Genomic DNA, 19,031 nt, shown 5'->3' on the forward strand with positions numbered 1-19,031 from the left:
ATTGAAAATTGGAATTGATTATTTCCTCATTAGAATCAAGCATTTGAGGTTAAAGTTATTTATTGAAGACAAATTTAAAGGTGGAAATGCGAAGAAAATGGAACAATTTCAGTCGTCCGATTTTGTTTCTATTAACACGAATCATTGGAGTTTTTTTTAACAGCTTTCTTACAGCTTTCATTGAAAATTTCTGTCGTTATTTTAATATTTCCTTATTGGAATCAAGCCCTTCCCGATTAGAATCAACTATTTGAGGTTAGGATTTATTATTGAAAGTAAAACTGACAGCCAGGAATTTGACTCCTTTCCTCCCTTTTAAATCTCCAAATAAAATGTTCAATGATGAAAACCAATGATAGCTATAACTGGCAGCTTACAGACTATGCATCAGCTCGAAAACTATTTCACTTTCAGATTAGATTGGCTTTCAAAACCAGGTTCAAAATAACTGTTTTTATGATTTAACTTCTTAATATCATCATTGGTTTTATAATATTTCAACCCTGATAGCCTGTCACATTACACTAATCTATGTTAATATACATATAGCCTACGCTGTCAGAATTGAAACTGTTAACCAATTTTTAATGGCTGTTCAAACTGGCAGCTGAACAAAACGAACTGCCATTTTGAAATATACCAAGTGATCTGGAACTCGCCATTCGCCATTTTAAAACAATTAAATTATGATTACATTTGCTTACAAAAAAGATGACTTAAAATTTATTCTCCTGCCTGAACCATCAACGTGTCCAATATTCTGGTCACCCTATTTTTCAGTTCTTACTATTTTCTTGCATCCTTTACTCAATTATATTGCATGTGTGAGTGGACGCGATCTTAATATATTTTTATTTCAACTTTCTCTACCATAATTTTTTTTGTGATCTTTGATCATTTAGGCTACTCTGAAAGTTACTATACTTTTCCATTTTCATGCTTAAGCCTAGTACGCTGCTGATGCGAAACGAAATTTCCCATACAAAAATGACATGACGAAATCATAAACGAAAAATTTTGCTGTGCTTTTCGTTTTTCAGTACGCTGCTGAACAACGAAATGTGTCATTTTAGTGGATAGCTGTACTAGATTTTTTAGTACAATTCTCCACTCTTTTCGTTCTCAATTTAATTGCCCGGTATATTAATTGCTTGCGAAATTTTGACGTTTAATTTATTTATTGGAAAAAATTGTTTACAAATCAAAATTGAAAATTGTTTACTCGTGACTTTCGGTGTTTTTGTTTTTTGTTTTCCACAGCTGACAGAACTCTACACAAATATTTTTCCGTTGTGGTTTTCGTTTTAATTTCGCTCTACACTTGGAGACCACCGAAAAATTTCGTTTCGCATCAGCAGCGTACTAGGCTTTACATGGTATTTCACTTGATTTTCTGGTACCTACAATGTACGGGGAAGCTTAGTAATTGCTTGAAATTTGTCACCGATCTACCAGGCGATCATGTCGATCAACAGGGTATCCGCACCTATTGCGCTTTTGTTGTTTTCTTTCACCTTCAAACTAATAGAAATGGCATGTATTTGGAGGAGTTGTCAATACTCGGACATTTTAATTTTTCTAAAGTACTGCTAGAAGGTGGAGTCCAAATTAATACTCAAGAACAGAGAACACAACGAAAATTGATTCTTAGTTTGTCATTAGTTTTGAACAGTAAGCCATTTGTCGTGCAATGTTATTGCGAAAAAAGAAAATCAATTGTTTGTTCACAATGTCTGCTTCTTTTATTTATTTTAGTTTCATGTTTTTCAAGATTTTTTAGATCATTGATTATTTCGAGTCCTTTCCGCCAAAATAAATTGTGTCGTAAACGAAATTATTATGTCTTAAGTCAGTACTGTACTTGTTCTTAAGCTAAGATAGGCCAATTGTCATCAAGGCTTCAAGTGTTAATACAAAATTGTGTATAGGTTATTTTTTTTTTTTTTTTTAATATCTTTTACAATAAAATGGCACAAAAAGATCGATTATGCTGAGAAAGTTTTATTATCGAAACGGATGTTCGTCTGTTATTTCATTTCATGTTAAAATTTTTGATTCATTTATGTTATATACATTTAAACCAATAACTAACTATTATAGTCTAACTATTCATAAAATGTTTCAATATGTATTCTTTTCCTGTTTTGCCTATAGTGTAATACACACATCCAATATTCTGATCACCCTAGCATTCAGCTTTACCATATTCTTCGATCTATTGACTCAATTATATTAATGTGTGAGTGAACGCGATCTTTATATTTTTGTTTCAACTTTCTTTAGCATGTTCAATTTTTACGATCAATGATCATTTATACTGACTACTCATAAAAATTCTATACTTTTCCTTTTCATGCTCGCCTGGTATTTCTCTTCCATTTCTGAGAAAGTAAAAATTAAGAGAAGTAGGCAATGAGGCTGTTGTAATGTAAAATTTCTCATCGATTTACTAGGCACTCATGTTGAACAACAGGTTATCCGCAGCTATTACCCTTTCATTAATGTTCCCAGTAATAGAAATGGCATATAGTAAGAGTTTCTGTCAATACTAAGACATTCTATTTTTTTTTAAAGTACTGCTAGAAGGTGGAGTCAAAATCAATATCGAAGAATCACAGAAACACAGCACCTTTTGATCTCTAGTTCCTCATATCGTGCATGAACAATGTAAAATTTGGAGGCAGTGTTAGTGCGAAAAAATTAGAATACATTTTTTGTTCCAAAATGTCTGCTTTTTTATTGATCATTTCGATCCCTTTCCGACAAATTTTTATAAGCACCAAAATAAATTGTATCATAAATAATAAATCAAAAGCTTACTGCTGGTCCATGATACCACTTACGCCTTAATTCAGCATTGGAAATTATTAATTGTTCTTAAGCTTAAATACGCCAATAGGCATCAAGGCTACATTTATTATCGAGACGTGGCTGGTATTTTATTTGATGTTTAAATTTTATATTTTGTAGATTATAGGACAGTTAATAAAATGTTTTAATATGTATTCTACCTTCTTTTCCTGTTTCTTTTTTTTTCTTGTACATATGTATATCCAATATTCTGGTCACACTAGCATTCAGTTTTACCATTTTAAACTTTCTCTTTCATGTCCATTCTTTGGGATCAATAATGATAATTTATACTGACTACTCATAAAAATTCTATACTTCCCTTTTCATGCTCGCCTGGTATTTCGCTTCAATTTCTGAGACAAAAACAATTCAATTAAGCAGGCCACAAATAAGGCTGTTAATGCTTAAAATGTTTCAACGATCTACTAGGCGCTCATGTTGAACAACAGGCTATCCTCACCTATTGCCCTTTCATTAATGTTCCAAGCAGTTAGAGTTTCTGTCAATACTAAGAAATTCTATTTTTTTAAAGTACTGCTAGAAGGTGGAGTAAAAATCAATACCAAAGAATGAAACACACAGCACCTGTTGATCTTTAGTTCCTCATATTTGTACGTGAATAGTGGAAATTTTGGAGGGCAGTGTTGGTGCGAAAATATTAAAATGAATTTTTGTTCCAAAATGTCTGCTTCTTCTCTAGCTTGTTTTTATTGATCATTTCGAGCCCTTTCCGACAAATTTGCATAAGCGATAAAATAAACTTTATCATAAATGATACATGCCACTTACGCCTTAATTCAGCCTTAATATGTCAATTAAAACCAATAACTACTGAAAGCAATAAAACAATAATAAAATGTTTCAATATGTATTCTACCTTCTTTTCCTTTTTCTCCTCTTTTCTTATACACATATCTAATATTCTGGTCACCCTAGCATTCCTTTACTCTTGCGTCCTTTACTCTACTCAATATTGGTGTGTAAGTAATTGAAATCTAATTATATTTTCGTTTCATCTCTCTCTAGCATAATATTTTGTTTGTGATAATTGATCATTTCAACAAATATTGAGAAAGTTTCTATACCTCTTACTTTTCATGCTCGCCTGGTATTTTGCTTCAATTTCTGAGAATAAAATAATAAAACTCGACCACGGGTGACGCTGTATCGTTTAAAATTTCTCATCGATTTACCAGGCGCTCATGTTCACCAACAGGGTATCCGCACCTATTGCCCTTTTGTTGTCTTCTTTAAACTTCACACTTTTAGAAATGACAGTAGTAGGAGTAGTTGTCAATACTTAGACATTTTCTTTTCTGAAAAGTACTGCTAGAAGGTGGAGTCAAAATCAACACAGCGAATTTCGATATCTGGTTCCTCATGTTCTATGTGAACAGTGGGATATTTGAAGAACAATGTTAACACAAAAAACATTTTTTTTTGTTTAAAGCTTTCTGCTTTTTTTTTTTATTAATTTGTGTTAATAAAAAAAATAATAAAACAATTGGCAGTTTAATTCAATATAACTTTTTTATTTCATGAAATATCTATGATTTGCTCTCTCTTAATAAATTTTGTTTATATAATGTATATTTTTCCTTTTGTTGAGAGAGAAACAAAAACGAAATAAAACTGAAGGGTTAACAAACAAATAAAACTAAAAAAAAACATACACTAAATAAAAACTTGCATTAATATTTAAAGACGTGTTTATATATTTAATATTAATATTATTATATGCATTTTTGTATAATATAGGTTTTTATATTTTGTATAATTGCTTTCTAATTAATAGAGATAATAATAATTAACATTGTAGAATAATTATTGATTTTATATAAATTTAAATTTTTATTTCTAATCATAATTTTTATTTTGATAATTTTAGGGAAAAAATAATAGAAGAAGAAAATATGATTACAAAATGATGAGGCTATACAATATTATTATTTATAAAAATTTTAACAAGAAAAAGAATGAAGGAAGAAAAATAAAAAACAATCAATGTGAGGGATGATTTTATAAATTATTTTGTTTTGGTTGTTGGTAAGTTTTTTGAATAATTTATGTTTTTTTTAAAACTTTTTAATTTTATTGCAGTTATCGTTTTATATTTCCAACTCAAATCTTCTCAAATGTGAGGTCGCATGATGATGCTCAATGTCCTTCCCACTTAAGGGAGGGGGTGAGCATAGCTTACCACTAAAATTTGACGTTGAATGCTTTTTCTTGTTGGTCGCTGGCATCGATGTTGAGGTTGCCGCCTGCGACGCACTTGACTCATTGAAAACACCTTTACAAACGCTTCTTGCCACTCTATCATTCTCATCGTCGGTATTGCTGCTGCTGTGATCATCACCCCTGTTACTGTGCATCACCACCGTGTTTGCTGGATTCTTTTCACTAGCACTAGCATCACTAGATGGCGTTGTTTTGCGAATTATATCACTAAAACTGCCCAGACTCATTGCAAGCTTATTTTGGACACCACCATTGCCGCTGTTGCTGCCACCGCCAGTGTTGCCACCACTACAATGATTTGATCGACTGAAGATGCGCATGTTGCTGGTGTTACTGTTGTTGTTATTATTGTTGATGTTGCTACTATTACTAGATGATGCATCATCGATATTACTATTATAACTATTACTATTATTTATAAGATTATTACAACTTAATCTAAGATTATTATTATTAACTAATTTTAATTGAGTTGAATTTGGATTTAGATTTTTTAATAAATTAATGTTCTTTGGTTGTTCCACTGGTTTGGTCGTCGTTGTCTTTGTCGTAGTCATCATAATCATCATCGGCTTAGTTGTCGATGTTGTATTTGTATTTGTTTGATGGGGATGTTGTTGTTGAGGGTGGTGGTGGGTTAGTGCTTTGGTTATTGGTAATTGTTGTTTTTTACCACCACTTTGCAGTATTAAGGGAGCACTAGTGATAGTAAAAGTTTGCGGATGGGAGGAGGGTGATGATCTGACGTTGTTTTTTGTATCATTGTTGATGCAACTTGTTGATGTCAGCATGTTGTTGTTGCTGCTGCTGAACATTGGGCTCGATGAAGATTTTTTTAAACCTATTCAAATAAATAGAGAAATTAAACAATTATTAAAAACCCTCTAAAAATGGAATATGATTAGATATGTATGAACAAAACTGGACTGTGGGATGAGTTACAAAACACAAAACTACACATTACGGTTGTTAGAGAATATTATGATAAAATTTTATTTAACAATGAAATGCAGGTGAAAAATGATAGTGATATGAAAATGAAAATAAAATTAATTGGTTAGTAAAAATGCTGTTAATAAAACGAAAACAAGAACAAAATTTGTAGTGTAATTGAATGTGTTGAACGAGTGTTTTTGGAATGAATATTTTATGTCTTTTAAGAATGCAAACATTAGAAATTATTGTAACATTGAATTTATTGATTTAAACTAAAGATTGCGATTTTAAATTACCAATCACTTTTTTTAATCATTTTTTTTAAAGCCTGCACTCTTTTGAACTTTGCATTCTTTTAAAGTCTTTTCATTTACTCTACTAAATTTGAAATCTTTGTATTGAAGTCATAAATGATTGCATTCCCAAAAAAATTGTATTTTGCATGTGGAAGCTTTTTTAAAATTCTTTAATCAAGTTTACTTCTTTCGAAACTGTCTATCGCATTTCTTTTTCGACAACTATTTACCTATCTTAAGATTATTATTATTAGTGCAACTGTCACCTTACACGGATTTCACTTACAAAATCTATTACTTTTTGAATGACAAATTTCGATTTGGAATTCCAACATCTTTCGTTCGCGGAGAATTTGTTTCTATAGAAAATGTGTTTGCGAAATTATGGAGCAATTTTTGAAAATTTTATATTTGTTCAGAAAATCATTGTTATAATAACAATTGAACCGAATAAATTTGATTACTTTGAATCCTTAAGGAGCAATAGGCACACCATAACAAAAACAGTTTGAGATATTGGTGGAATTAATGTGTTCTCATCTCAATTTGAGCATTTCAAATCATTAACTTTTGGGCATAATATTTTCAACAGTATTTCTATACTCTGCTACTTCTGATAAGAACTGGAAAGTATTCGCTAGGCCATGTCAACGAAATAGTTATGTTCTATTTGGTACTGATAACCTGAAAGCCGGTTTTACAGGAGCACATAAGTCATCTTTTATGGAACTTCCAATATACCAAAGAAGGAACTTCGCAAACTAAAGAAAATATTACACAATACTTAATAAATAAAGTTTAGTTTTCGACATTTTTCTTTATTTTGATGTGTTCTTCATTATTTTTCATCATCTCCTATATAACCGAAAGTTTGAAAGCATAATTTGTTCTCATCCACAATGTCTGAGAGATAATTTGGTCTGTAAGATTTCATCAAGGGTTGAATCGGCTAAGGTGATTGTTGATTAATGACAATCAAAATTGTCGAATTTGATCTACGTAAGGTGATATACAAATTGATACCTAGAAAGGTGTCACAAAAAATGTGATAGTCATTTTCAAGCAAATATGTTTATTCCAAATAGAGTTACCAGACGCTAACACAAACGACTGGAAAATTTTCTTAGTTCACTTTGTTTCTTTAAAAAAAAACACATAAAATAAGTCTGGAGTGGAGGTAAAAATCATTTTATAAAAAAATTATGTAATTGTAGATAAAGCTCGGTGGATTGAGTCCCACATGAAGCCGGGCGTCCACTTTTAGGGTTATCTTCCCTAGATGGCACCACATCAAAGACCTAAATTAAGACAACACTGTAGATGTGGTATCACGGGATATGTTGCAGCCCCATGGTTAATTCCATGAACATATATGGGATGGCCTCCGTGTGTGAGAGGTTTATCCTTTATGCATAGGGTATTGGTTTTTCATTGACAAAGCCAAGACCAAAGGTTAACAAATTGGTGTATTTGTAGCTTGGTATCTTAGAAAGCGAAACTCACTCGAAGCATTTTCCAAAGAAGAGAGGGTGAATCTTATGAGATACTTTTTTAGGTTTTTTTAGGGGTTTCGCCAATTTCACGTAAATAAAGGGTGATTTTTTTGAGGTTAGGATTTTCATGCATAAGTATTTGACAGATCACGCGGGATTTCAGACATGGTGTCAAAGAGAAAGATGCTCAGTATGCTTTGACATTTCATCATGAATAGACTTACTAACGAGCAACGCTTGCAAATCATTGAATTTTATTACCAAAATCAGTGTTCGGTTCGAAATGTGTTTCGCGCTTTACGTCCGATTTATGGTCTACATAATCGACCAAGTGAGTAAACAATTAATGCGATTGTGACCAAGTTTCGCACTCAGTTTACTTTATTGGACATTAAACCAACCACACGAATGCGTACAGAAGAGAATATTGCGTTTGTTTCTGAGAGTGTTGCTGAAGACCGTGAAATGTCGATTCGTCGCCGTTCGCAGCAATTGGGTTTGTGTTCTTCGAGCACATGGAAGATTTTACGCAAAGATCTTGGTGTAAAACCGTATAAAATACAGCTCGTGCAAGAACTGAAGCCGAACGATCTGCCACAACGTCGAATTTTCAGTGAATGGGCCCTAGAAAAGTTGGCAGAAAATCCGCTTTTTTTATCGACAAATTTTGTTCAGCGATGAGGCTCATTTCTGGTTGAATGGCTACGTAAATAAGCAAAACTGCCGCATTTGGAGTGAAGAGCAACCAGAAGCCGTTCAAGAACTGCCCATGCATCCTGAAAAATGCACTGTTTGGTGTGGTTCGTACGCTGGTGGAATCATTGGACCGTATTTTTTCAAAGATGCTGTTGGACGCAACGTTACGGTGAATGGCGATCGCTATCGTTCAATGCTAACAAACTTTTTGTTGCCAAAAATGGAAGAACTGAACTTGGTTGACATGTGGTTTCAACAAGATGGCGCTACATGCCACACAGCTTGTGATTCTATGGCTATTTTGAGGGAAAACTTCGGAGAACAATTCATCTCAAGGAATGGACCGGTGAGTTGGCCACCAAGATCATGCGATTTGACGCCTTTAGACTATTTTTGTGGGGCTACGTCAAGTCTAAAGTCTACACAAATAAGCCAGCAACTATTCCAGCTTTGGAAGACAACATTTCCGAAGAAATTCGGGCTATTCCGGCCGAAATGCTCGAAAAAGTTACCCAAAATTGGACTTTCCGAATGGACCACCTAAGACGCAGCCGCGGTCAATATTAAAATGAAATTATCTTCAAAAAGTAAATGTCATGGACCAATCTAACGTTTCAAATAAAGAATCGATGAGATTTTGCAAATTTTATGCGTTTTTTTTTAAAAAAAAAGTTCTCAAGCTCTTAAAAAATCACCGTTTATTTATTGTCTAATTCCCATGTTCCGAATTTCGATCGAAAGTGAATTGAAATAACTTTTCAATTTCACGTGAAATGAAATTGCATGTTCTTTAATTCAATCGATTTCGAAAACTTCGAAATTGCATCGAACTGTCAGAACTAAAAGATCATCTATTTTTATTCTGTTTCTGGACCAATATTATTTGCAATTTTAAGTGAAAAAAAGAAAGCAGAATTCAAGACAAAAAATAAATATATTGGATTTATCTGAAACAATGTAAGTGTGTGAAAATAATGTAGAATTCTTCTGATAAATAAAGTTAAATGTTGTTTAAAAATTGATTGTTTTGTAGCAATATCGGTTTCTTTTCGTTTCTCTGCCATTTCGACAAAAAATGAGGAAGTGATTATTGAAACGAAAATTATTTCTGCGACAAACATACATAGTGTACGCTTATTTTTTTGCAATGAAATGTTGAGATAATGAAGTTTTTTTTAAATATTACCTTTTGTTTATTGTTTAGGTAACGATTTTTTTGTAGTCGCAAGTCAGTTAATTTTTAAAGAAGAATCCAATTGACATATCGTTTATTTAAGAACGATCATCTACTAATTTAACTAAAAAAAAGACTTTTAAAAATAACGGGTTATCCATTTCGCAACAGGCGATTTTCAAATAAAATTGTTCAGCAACGAAACAACACTTCTCAATCGGTGGGTATGTTAATAAACAAAATGTTCGTATTTGGGGTTCTGAGGATTCTCAAGTAATTAATGAAACGCCATTACATCTAAAAAAAGTTACTGTTTGGTCTGCAGGTGTGATTGAACCATACTTCTTTGAAAACACCGATTAAACGACTGTTACCGTGTATTCGGAGCGTTATGGTCATATGATAACCAATTTTTTTGCATGCTTTTTGAAGAATAAGACTTGTAGAATATGTGGTTTCAACAAGACGGTGCCACATACCAAAAAACTTGAGAGAATATGGCTTTATTGCCAGACATTTCCTGGCCGCGTAGTTTCTTGTCGTGGCGATATCAACTGGCCATCAAGATCATGCGATTTTACGCAGGTGGATTAACCTCTGGGGCTCTTAAAAAAGTCAAGTTAAGGCTGAGATACCGCCCAAAATGTATCAAAAAGTGGTCGAAAATTGCCTCAAAAGAATCGTTGCTTGCGGAAATTCGTGTGGTGGTCATTAAAATGATGTATTTTTTTGTTTAATTTCAACTATCAATCTTTATAATAAAAAAAATATCATGAAAAGGCATATTTAGAATAGGTTTTATTTACGTTCACTTTTGAAACCGCAAAATGGATAACTATGTATGTATTTGTCTCAAAACATTTTTTTTGCTTTCTATTTTTTTAGAGGAAATATATTTTAATTCGAACGCTCTACCAATTAGAGTGAGTTTCTCTTAGTTTTACTTATTACCTTTATTTCCCCAGAATTATGAATCTCGATTGAAATAAATTTCAATCAAAAAAATGTATTTTATTTCTAATAACATCTAAAAATATAAAATAGTTTGCAAAAAGTAAAAGACACTAATGGAACACAATATGTAAACAAAAGATCACAAGAAAATTGATATTTTTAAGTTAATGTAACAATAAATTAATGTTTGAAGGCTTATTAGGTAGGTTTAGGGTTAAGGTACATACAAAAAGCAAGGCATAAGGACACAGACGTTGTTTGGACAAAGACACAGCAGGTTAAAAATAATTATTTTAAATTCTCAAAGTGTTTAAGAGTCATTACTTTCTAAGAATATAACCGATAACATTTTTGTCCCATGTATAGAAACAAAGGTTCCCACTTTGAAAACTTAAAATAATCAATTTTGTTTTGAACCCAAAATAGCAGACATACATAGAAAAACCCTAAGGTTTCAAGACAGTTTGTATTCAGTTTAAAGGTAAGTATAGGAACAGTATAGAACCCAGGACAAGTTCGTTCACTTTTTGCTGTTTATGTTGCTTTACCTTCAATAGAGTTCCTCATGTTATACTCAAATGCACCACTCAGCTTATAGCATGGATCGTAGCAACAATTTAAACCGTCTTCAAGATCAAGATCGTTTGGGTTCCTACCAGATTGTCTGATGCCAATGTCAATGGGTAGTAGGGAGGATTGTTCTGGTTGTGATGTTGACTTAGTAGAAGTGAGTTCTGGGTGTGCTTGTTGTGTTGTGTAACTAACTTCAAGCGCATGCTGTTTTTATTTTTATTGTTGTTTTAGTATAGTTTATAATATCATACAATATTTTTAAATTTTGTTTTGTTTTTAGTAAAGAAAATTAAAAATTGTATTATTTCTATTTTGTGTGAAATCATTTACAAATGAGTGAGTATAAAAAAGTGTAGTGGATATTTTTGAAAAAAAGAAGACTTACCTCACTGTCTGGGCATGGCAATTCATCTTTGGATGAAGTCAGTCCTTGCACGAAATTTACATCACTCAATGGGTCCTCAGATGCTAAATGTGCACGGAACTGTTTGTTTCTACACAAAAAAAAACGTAAAATAACTTTTTATAACGAAACAAAACATCACAATTTGTTGATTAAAAATTAAAGATTTGGTAAAAAAATGATATAAAACTGAAACATACAATCGAATTTTACAATCATATCATGCTTCAAGCATTTACAGTCCCTTAAGGAACTGAAAGCTCAAACAATTCATTTAGGTCGAGCCCGCACCTTTGAAAACGCATTCATATTTCAAAACTTTTGCTTACCTCAATTCAATTTGTTGCATTTGTTGAAAATGTTTTAGTTTTTGATTAGCCGAACGCAGTTTCTCTTCGAGGGCTGCATTTTCAACGCATTTTATTGAGTATTTCTCAGAAAATGACAAAATTTCTTGTCTTAATTCTTCGAGTTCCTCTCTGTAGAAAATAAGAAAACAAAACGATTACTTACAATTTGTTGGTTTTATGCACAAAACACTCACTCATTTATTTTGGTGTTATCAATTGAGTGTTCACCCTTTTGGAATTGCCTTAGGAATTCCTGCTTGAAACGTGCAACCTCTCTTTGAACTTCACTTTGGTGTGCCTTACGCATTGCATCTAAAGCAGCCAGAGTTGCCTTAAACAAAAATAATCAAAACATAAGCTTATACTTTAGACTGTAAACGTTTCTGCAAGTACCTGAGTTTCTTCGGCTAAAGCTGTTTCCTTCTCCATGAGAAGTCTATCTATTTCTTGTCGATGTTTATCTTCCAGATCGTTGATTATTCTACGATGTGATGATTCCATTGCTGTCAGACCTTTCTCACAGAGTGTCTAACGGTATAGAAACATTTGTCAAAAATTTACAAATACTAAAATCTACACAAACTCACTCTTAACTGTTCGATCTCCTGTTGGTATCGCTGCCGGAAACTCTCCTCGTCAGCGATATTCGTAAAATCTGAGCAATGTGAAAGAATTTGGTCGCGGTATGCCTCCTGGAGGCATTCCAATTGCTTGCCATGTTCAACCTCGAGCATTTCCAAACGTCGCTCCATACGTCTGCACCGTTCACGTTCCTTATTCAGTTCAGACTGAATGAAATCACGCTCCTGAAGTAGAACTGCATATTCCTCGTCTTGTCGCGAACACTTTCCTTCCAAGCTTTCCCTATCCGTCTGATAGTTGTGAATCTTTTCGGTTTGGTCTTCCAGTCGATCCATCAGATCTAAATTGTCATTTTCCTTGCGATGGCACTCTTCTTCTTTGGATTTTAGTTTCATGGTCAGTGTGGCCAGTTCACGTGCGTGATCGTCAACCAAACTCGACTGCTGGTGGATTTCGTCCAGCAGGGAATTGCGTTCCCTTTCAAGAGATTCGAGATTGTGACGCTGACTGTCGGCTTGCTGCATCAGCATGGACATATTTTTGGCATGATCCTGTTGCATTCGCATGAGTTGGGACTCGTGCTGCACATGCAAATCACAGATGGTATCTTGTAGCTGAGAACAACTGGAGCAAGAAGCTCTAAAGTTTTGTACATCATCGAGGAGACCATCAGTTTGGGCCCTAATGTCACAACATTTCTGACAGACATCCGCTAGGGTGTTTAGTTCGATTGTCTTAGGTTCGATGAAGGCAATATTTGGATGGATAGCACGCTTGAGATTGCCAATAGATTGCTCCAATTGACTAAGGAAGTTTGCGATGTCTTTAAGAACAGCTCGATCGCTGATAAAGTCTATCGTTCTATTTTTGTACACAAACTCAAAGTCAGCTTCAGCCAAGATGTCGTCGGGGTTAGAAATCTGCAGATCGTTCGAGAGTTCTTCGAAGAGATTTTCATATTTTTGCAAGCTCGACACACTAAACGCATTGCCCGGGTCCATGGTAGCGAGCTGAGTAGCACTTTCCGTGGTAGTGTAATCACCCCGTAGAACTGCTATTCTCGCATCCACTAACGCCTTATGGGCAACGATGTCAGCAAACTCAGATAACAATTGCCGGCCTTCACTTGCTTTTCGTTCTTGCTCCAAATGCATTCTCCACTGGCCCCGTTTCATTTTTTGCAAAGCTTCATCATAGCACTGGGAAAGTTGTTCGATTGCATTATCCATTTCCTTGCGAAGGCTTTCGTGAACCGCGTCAGCGAAGGACTCGAAGGTTATTCGCTCCTCAGCTGTTAACGTGTATCCGAATGAAGGTGTTATGGAAGTCTCAAATCGTTCTGCATTCCTTATCATTATGTGTGCTATCTCTGATTGCACTAGCTCCGCATTCACAGTTTCTTGTGCTTGCCGCCAAGCTTCTTGAACAGCTCCCTGCACTAGATCATTGGAACTTATGTAACTGAGCGTCTCTGCCGCCAGCCCTGAAGCCAGATTTTCCATGGCGTTGTTTTTGTACCGTTTTGCGATCAGGTTGATCTCGTTTTGTTGACGAAGAAGTTCTTCGAGAATCTTTGGTTCGACAGGATCCATTTCGGGCACTTTTGTTTTGTCCTTACGAAACGAGGAGAGGATAAGGCGTCGGGCGAGCACCCCAGCTAGAACGTCGAGGCTTCCACTGGGCTTGAATGCACATTTACCCCCGAGCTTAGCCTTTAACATAGACATTAGCTGAGAGGTTTCCGCGATTTCGGCACGAGTTTGTCGCTGTCCGAAAAGTTCAGGATTCTCAGCACGATTGATGGATTCCCGAAGTTTTCCAAAACAGACACTTTCGAAAGCTATCCTCTCGGCCAGCAACTCGAGGTCTTTGCGAGTGGTGAGCTCGTTGCGTTCCCTAAGCACTCGTCTTTGTTTCAATAGATCACCCAGCTTTCCACGAAGCTGGGCTTCCAGCTGTATCAAGGCGATCTTAATGGGGTTTGTTTCAGGCAGGAGAATCATTCCGGGTCCCGTAAGATCTTCACTTACGACGCACGTCTCACATGACTCGCGAATCAACTTAACCACTTCTACAAGACAACGTTCTACAAATCTATAAGAATCTTTGCGATCCGTGATGGGTGAAACTGATCTACGGGTTCGTGACGACGATTTTAGGGCCTGTAGTTGATGTAGGCTCTGTTCGAGACGATCCTTACTACAAATCAGCACTCCTTCTAGGCACTTTAGACGCTCAATTAGATGCTCGGACATTTTGGGACTAGACGAGCTCCGTTTGACATCGATTGTTGGTGCTGATGATTGTTGTGATGAGGTAAAGCATTCGAAACGTTTCTCAAGATCGTTCACTCGAATCATAAATTGCAATGAATCCGTACTGGCTGAACTTTCGAGGGATCGTCTACGAGCTGATTTCTTTACCGAACTTGACGAAGCAGAGGACGTTCGCACTTGCTGACTTGGTGACTTCTTTTCGATTTCGTCGATCTTCGACTCCAGTTCGGTAACTTTGATTTCAAGTTCTTTTGAGACTGTCAATTGTTCCTTGCCCTTAAGAGAAAGTGATCGCCTGCGCTCAGACTTGGCCAGTTTCTGTTTCAATGTACGCACCTGCCTCTCGGAACCACTGTATTTTAGGGTTAGGTCTTGAATACGCTCGGCCATCATTTGCAACTGGGAGCGATCTTCAATTTGCTGACGATCAAGGTCTTGTTTGAGAGATGCATACGATATTTCCAATGTATCGAATTGGTTTTGTGATTCCTTGAGTTCCCGCTTCATGGCCTTGATCTCACTCACAGCTTTTTCAAACCTCGACCTGAGTTCATTGTATTCATCCGCTAACATGTCACGATCCAAGCAGTACGGATCGATGTCGCTGATTTGTGTAAGGTCACTGAGTGAATCCATCCGTTTCAACTTGTGTCGGTTAAGATTGCTAAAACTCGAGGGGCTGCAGCTCTCAAGTTCTCGCAATTTTTTGTAAAGCGTTTCATTCTCTTCAATACCCCGAGATAGGCGATCTTCAAGGTTTTTGATTTTCTTATGACTATCGCCGACCTCGATCGTTAACCGGTCGACGATTTTCTCAGCATTTCTTTTGGCTTCGTCCAGTTGGCTGGAGAGATTATCTCGAGCTTCTTCCATTTCCCTTATTCGAGCGTTTAACTCTTGTTCGGTTCGCTCGAGGGTTGTTAAAAGTTCCGACATTCGCGCTTCGCGTTCCTGGGCTTCATTACGCAGCACGTCTCGCTCTTTTTCGGCAGCTCCGAGTCGAAATTGTAGCTCTTTGTCGATATTGAGTTCTTCCTGAACTGAGTGAATCACTGGCAATTCATCAGAGCCCACACTATCAACAGTACTCCTCCTTGAGCTTGGCGGCGAGGACCTACTACGCTTGTGAAGTCTCGGACAGTTCCCAGGGCGTGATCGCATACGTTCTTTGGCCCTTAGCAAAGCAATCGGTATGGGTGGGGATGGCGAGAGCGGAGATCCCCAATCCACACTATCTCTCCGCCCACCCTCCGAAGCAGTTCGGTACTCTTCGTCCGAGGAAAACATCGTGTTCTTTGGAGTCAAAGGTGTGACTGGTGTGGTGATAGCCTTTTGTACAATCACTGGGCTTGTTGTATCTTGAGATAGCTTAGGACTTGTGTTTAAGATTAACTCCTGGTTTCTTTGAGCCTTGATGAAGTCCTTCTCTATTTCACTCTTAATATCATCGCTTGTATTATCTTTGATTATCAGTTCTGTCGCCAGAATACATTCACTTTCGATTTTGGGCTCTGGCTGAAGACCAGCAGCGTTTTTCAAAACTGTCATCCAGCTGCTGCGGGAATTCGCCGATAAACTCGATAAAACCAGCCGACGTTTGTCCCAAGTCGATAGTTGGAAGGCGTAATTTCGCGAAGCATTCACTTCAGTGATACTCGTTAAACTATTTACATCGAGCACACCATCTAAAACACCACGTTCCTCTGACACCGGATCACGGTGGTAGAACAACGCTGCTCCACTTAGTGTGAACCAATGTTTCGTCCACTCACCAGTTCGCCCATCTTGCTTCATCAGCCAGCCCTTCTTCGAGTTCAGAATTTCCTCCGCCGGCAAATTGACTCTCAGCTCTGAGGTTTTGGCCAGATAATTCGTCGATAAATCATCTAAATTACACCCACCATCTGGATCGCCTCTCTCATGAGACTGCGACTGAGACTGTTTCTGCTGTTGCTGTTGAAGCAGGCGCAATTGTTGTTGCAATCTGGGACTAGATTTATTACTAATATTACCACTAGTCGCTTGTTCGAGAACAGGCGGAATTTTCTTGACTATGGCTGACACTATGGCCGGCGTTGAATTCGATGCCAGAGGCAATGACTTTGGTCTAAGATTGACAACATTTGTATGGGCAGGTCGATAATGGGCAAAGTCTGTTTCATCGCGGGTTGGTTTCTCGTCGTTCAAGCCCTGCGTCTGACTGTTTAGGGCATTGTTGACTGTTGTTACTGTTACATTGATTTTACTGCCTACACCGGATGTACTCCAGCGATTTGATGTTTGACTTAGATTCGTGATTGTGTTAGCGATGTCCTTTAGTTTTTCGTCACGTCGGGCGTCTTCGATCAGCAAACAAGGCGGAACTGGAATAAGAAAAGAAAATTATTCAAAAAATATGTCCAAAAGAGTGAGGAAGTAAAAACCATTTAATTCATCAAAATTTAGTTGAATTCTTTCTAAGACAAAAACTTGATGCGGCATTGAAAATTAAACCTAAAATTTCTCCCCCCAGAGGTTAATCCATCAAGTAGATGATTAGAAAAACTCTTCCTCAGATAAGCATCTCGCAAAAGATTTTCAGGATAGGTTCACGGGTGGAGTGTAAATTTTGACATATGTCGGAAACACACTCTTTGAGTAATTTCAATTCAAAACAAGCTCACTGTCAGATTAAAGTTAGAATCTTAATTTATCTTTCTTACTATTTGTGATATAATTCGTATAAAATTTCAACCAAAAGTCATGAGTTGTTTTCTTGTTAAATCAACTTGAGTCAATTATATCTGACCTTGAAGTAAATAAAAATCACACTGTGTCGGAGTTAACATTCAGCGAGGTGGCACAAACAATCATTAGCTATTATTGTTTTTTTTTGTTACTACACTAACCTCCACCTTGTTTAAATTGCTAATATTAAACTACACAAAATGACTAAATCGTTTCATTTCTTAAAATCTTAGACGTTCTTTTTTTTCTTACAACTTGAGTTGAGACTCATTGTAGGTCCACTGAAGAGAAGATAATCTTAAAATGGGCGGTTGAGGGTGCATCAATAAAATCACTTAAAAAGATAAAAACCACTGGAGTCAATTTTGTTCTCTTTGGAAGAGGAGTCAATAATAAATTTATTGGTTGAACTTATATAGCCCTAAAGTAATGTGTTTTTGAGTACTTTAAAAAGTATGGTGTTTCTGTAGGAATATAGTCAAAGGTTGATGTGTTTTCATATAAATCGGTTTTTCAGGATTTTAATCGATCGATTTAATGAACAGTGCAGGACTAAGAACTTTTCCTTGCGGAACACCATTTTATATATGAATTCAGTTAAAATTTTAAATTGCTTTGTTTTTTTCAAATCCTGAAGGTGGGAAAATAAAGAGCCTATTCGTTTCTACATCTATTTATTCGAAGGCCACACTATTCATAAGACTTTAATGCTAGAAGCCCAACCTCGTTTCCAGCATTTCAGCCTTTGACCATTTGTATTTTTATACAAATTGAAGCCCATTAACACGAACAAAAAACAATAATTTCACTTTATCTTTCAAGTACAATCTTTAAAACAAATCTGTTGCTAACTACATTTTTCCATCCATTATATACAAAAGCCAATCAAATAAGCATCCGTCTGGTTTATATACCAGAATCAATATGGTATAAGAGACTTTCAAGCAATATAAAGAGAGATTTTTGAGTGCATTTGATTGAGTGGGAGGGGCAGGATGTTCTTTATCTTCTTTCTTGGAATGGCTTAATTAAATTTGTACAGAAACGGATATGTGCCAATGCCAGTGCCTGTGGATTGGTAATTTTTATTCGATCGTGTTTAACACTTATTTATCTTGTTTAGTGTTTTGGAAAATGCCAAATGTATAAAATTGGCAAATTGAGGATAAGATGGAACGAAAGAGGAAAAATCGATTGGACACCCTTACAAAGGACAGTCGAAATACTTGGCACTGAATTTTTTGAACACTTTATAAAATAAGCCAAGTACTTAAACAAACAGAAATATTAATGATAAAACTGAAAGACTTGAACTGTATATTTTTTTTTATAACAAGCGAACACTAAAAGGGTTTTGTATACCTTTAATATGCCAAAGACACAGTGTGAGCATTAGGAAAAGAGGGAAGGTTGGATAGGAGGTGTCGGTGTGGAGGTGTCATTGCAATGACAGGGAAAAATAGAGCGTGGCAAGGCG

At 35.8% G+C, this 19,031-nt stretch overlaps 1 protein-coding gene across 2 annotated transcripts in view; it reads right to left on the bottom strand.

The window, feature by feature from the left end:
• Nucleotides 1–4,879: 4,879 nt before the first annotated feature.
• LOC129941130 (protein outspread) overlaps nucleotides 4,880–19,031 on the bottom strand; it is a 222,528-nt gene continuing 208,376 nt past the window's right edge. Inside the window, exons 6-12 of one of the 2 annotated variants that reach the window (XM_056049682.1) lie at nucleotides 12,557–17,190; nucleotides 12,363–12,497; nucleotides 12,164–12,300; nucleotides 11,949–12,098; nucleotides 11,602–11,710; nucleotides 11,192–11,420; nucleotides 4,880–5,935 (exon numbers count right to left, since the gene is read on the bottom strand). In XM_056049682.1, the coding sequence (XP_055905657.1) occupies nucleotides 4,962–5,935; nucleotides 11,192–11,420; nucleotides 11,602–11,710; nucleotides 11,949–12,098; nucleotides 12,164–12,300; nucleotides 12,363–12,497; nucleotides 12,557–17,190 (6,368 nt within the window). In that variant the 3' untranslated portion in view covers nucleotides 4,880–4,961. The remainder of the gene's footprint in view (nucleotides 5,936–11,191; nucleotides 11,421–11,601; nucleotides 11,711–11,948; nucleotides 12,099–12,163; nucleotides 12,301–12,362; nucleotides 12,498–12,556; nucleotides 17,191–19,031) is intronic. The other variant, XM_056049683.1, reaches the window with a different exon arrangement.

Source organism: Eupeodes corollae, chromosome 1 (genome assembly GCF_945859685.1).
Source record: "Eupeodes corollae chromosome 1, idEupCoro1.1, whole genome shotgun sequence".
Classification (NCBI taxonomy): domain Eukaryota; kingdom Metazoa; phylum Arthropoda; class Insecta; order Diptera; family Syrphidae; genus Eupeodes; species Eupeodes corollae.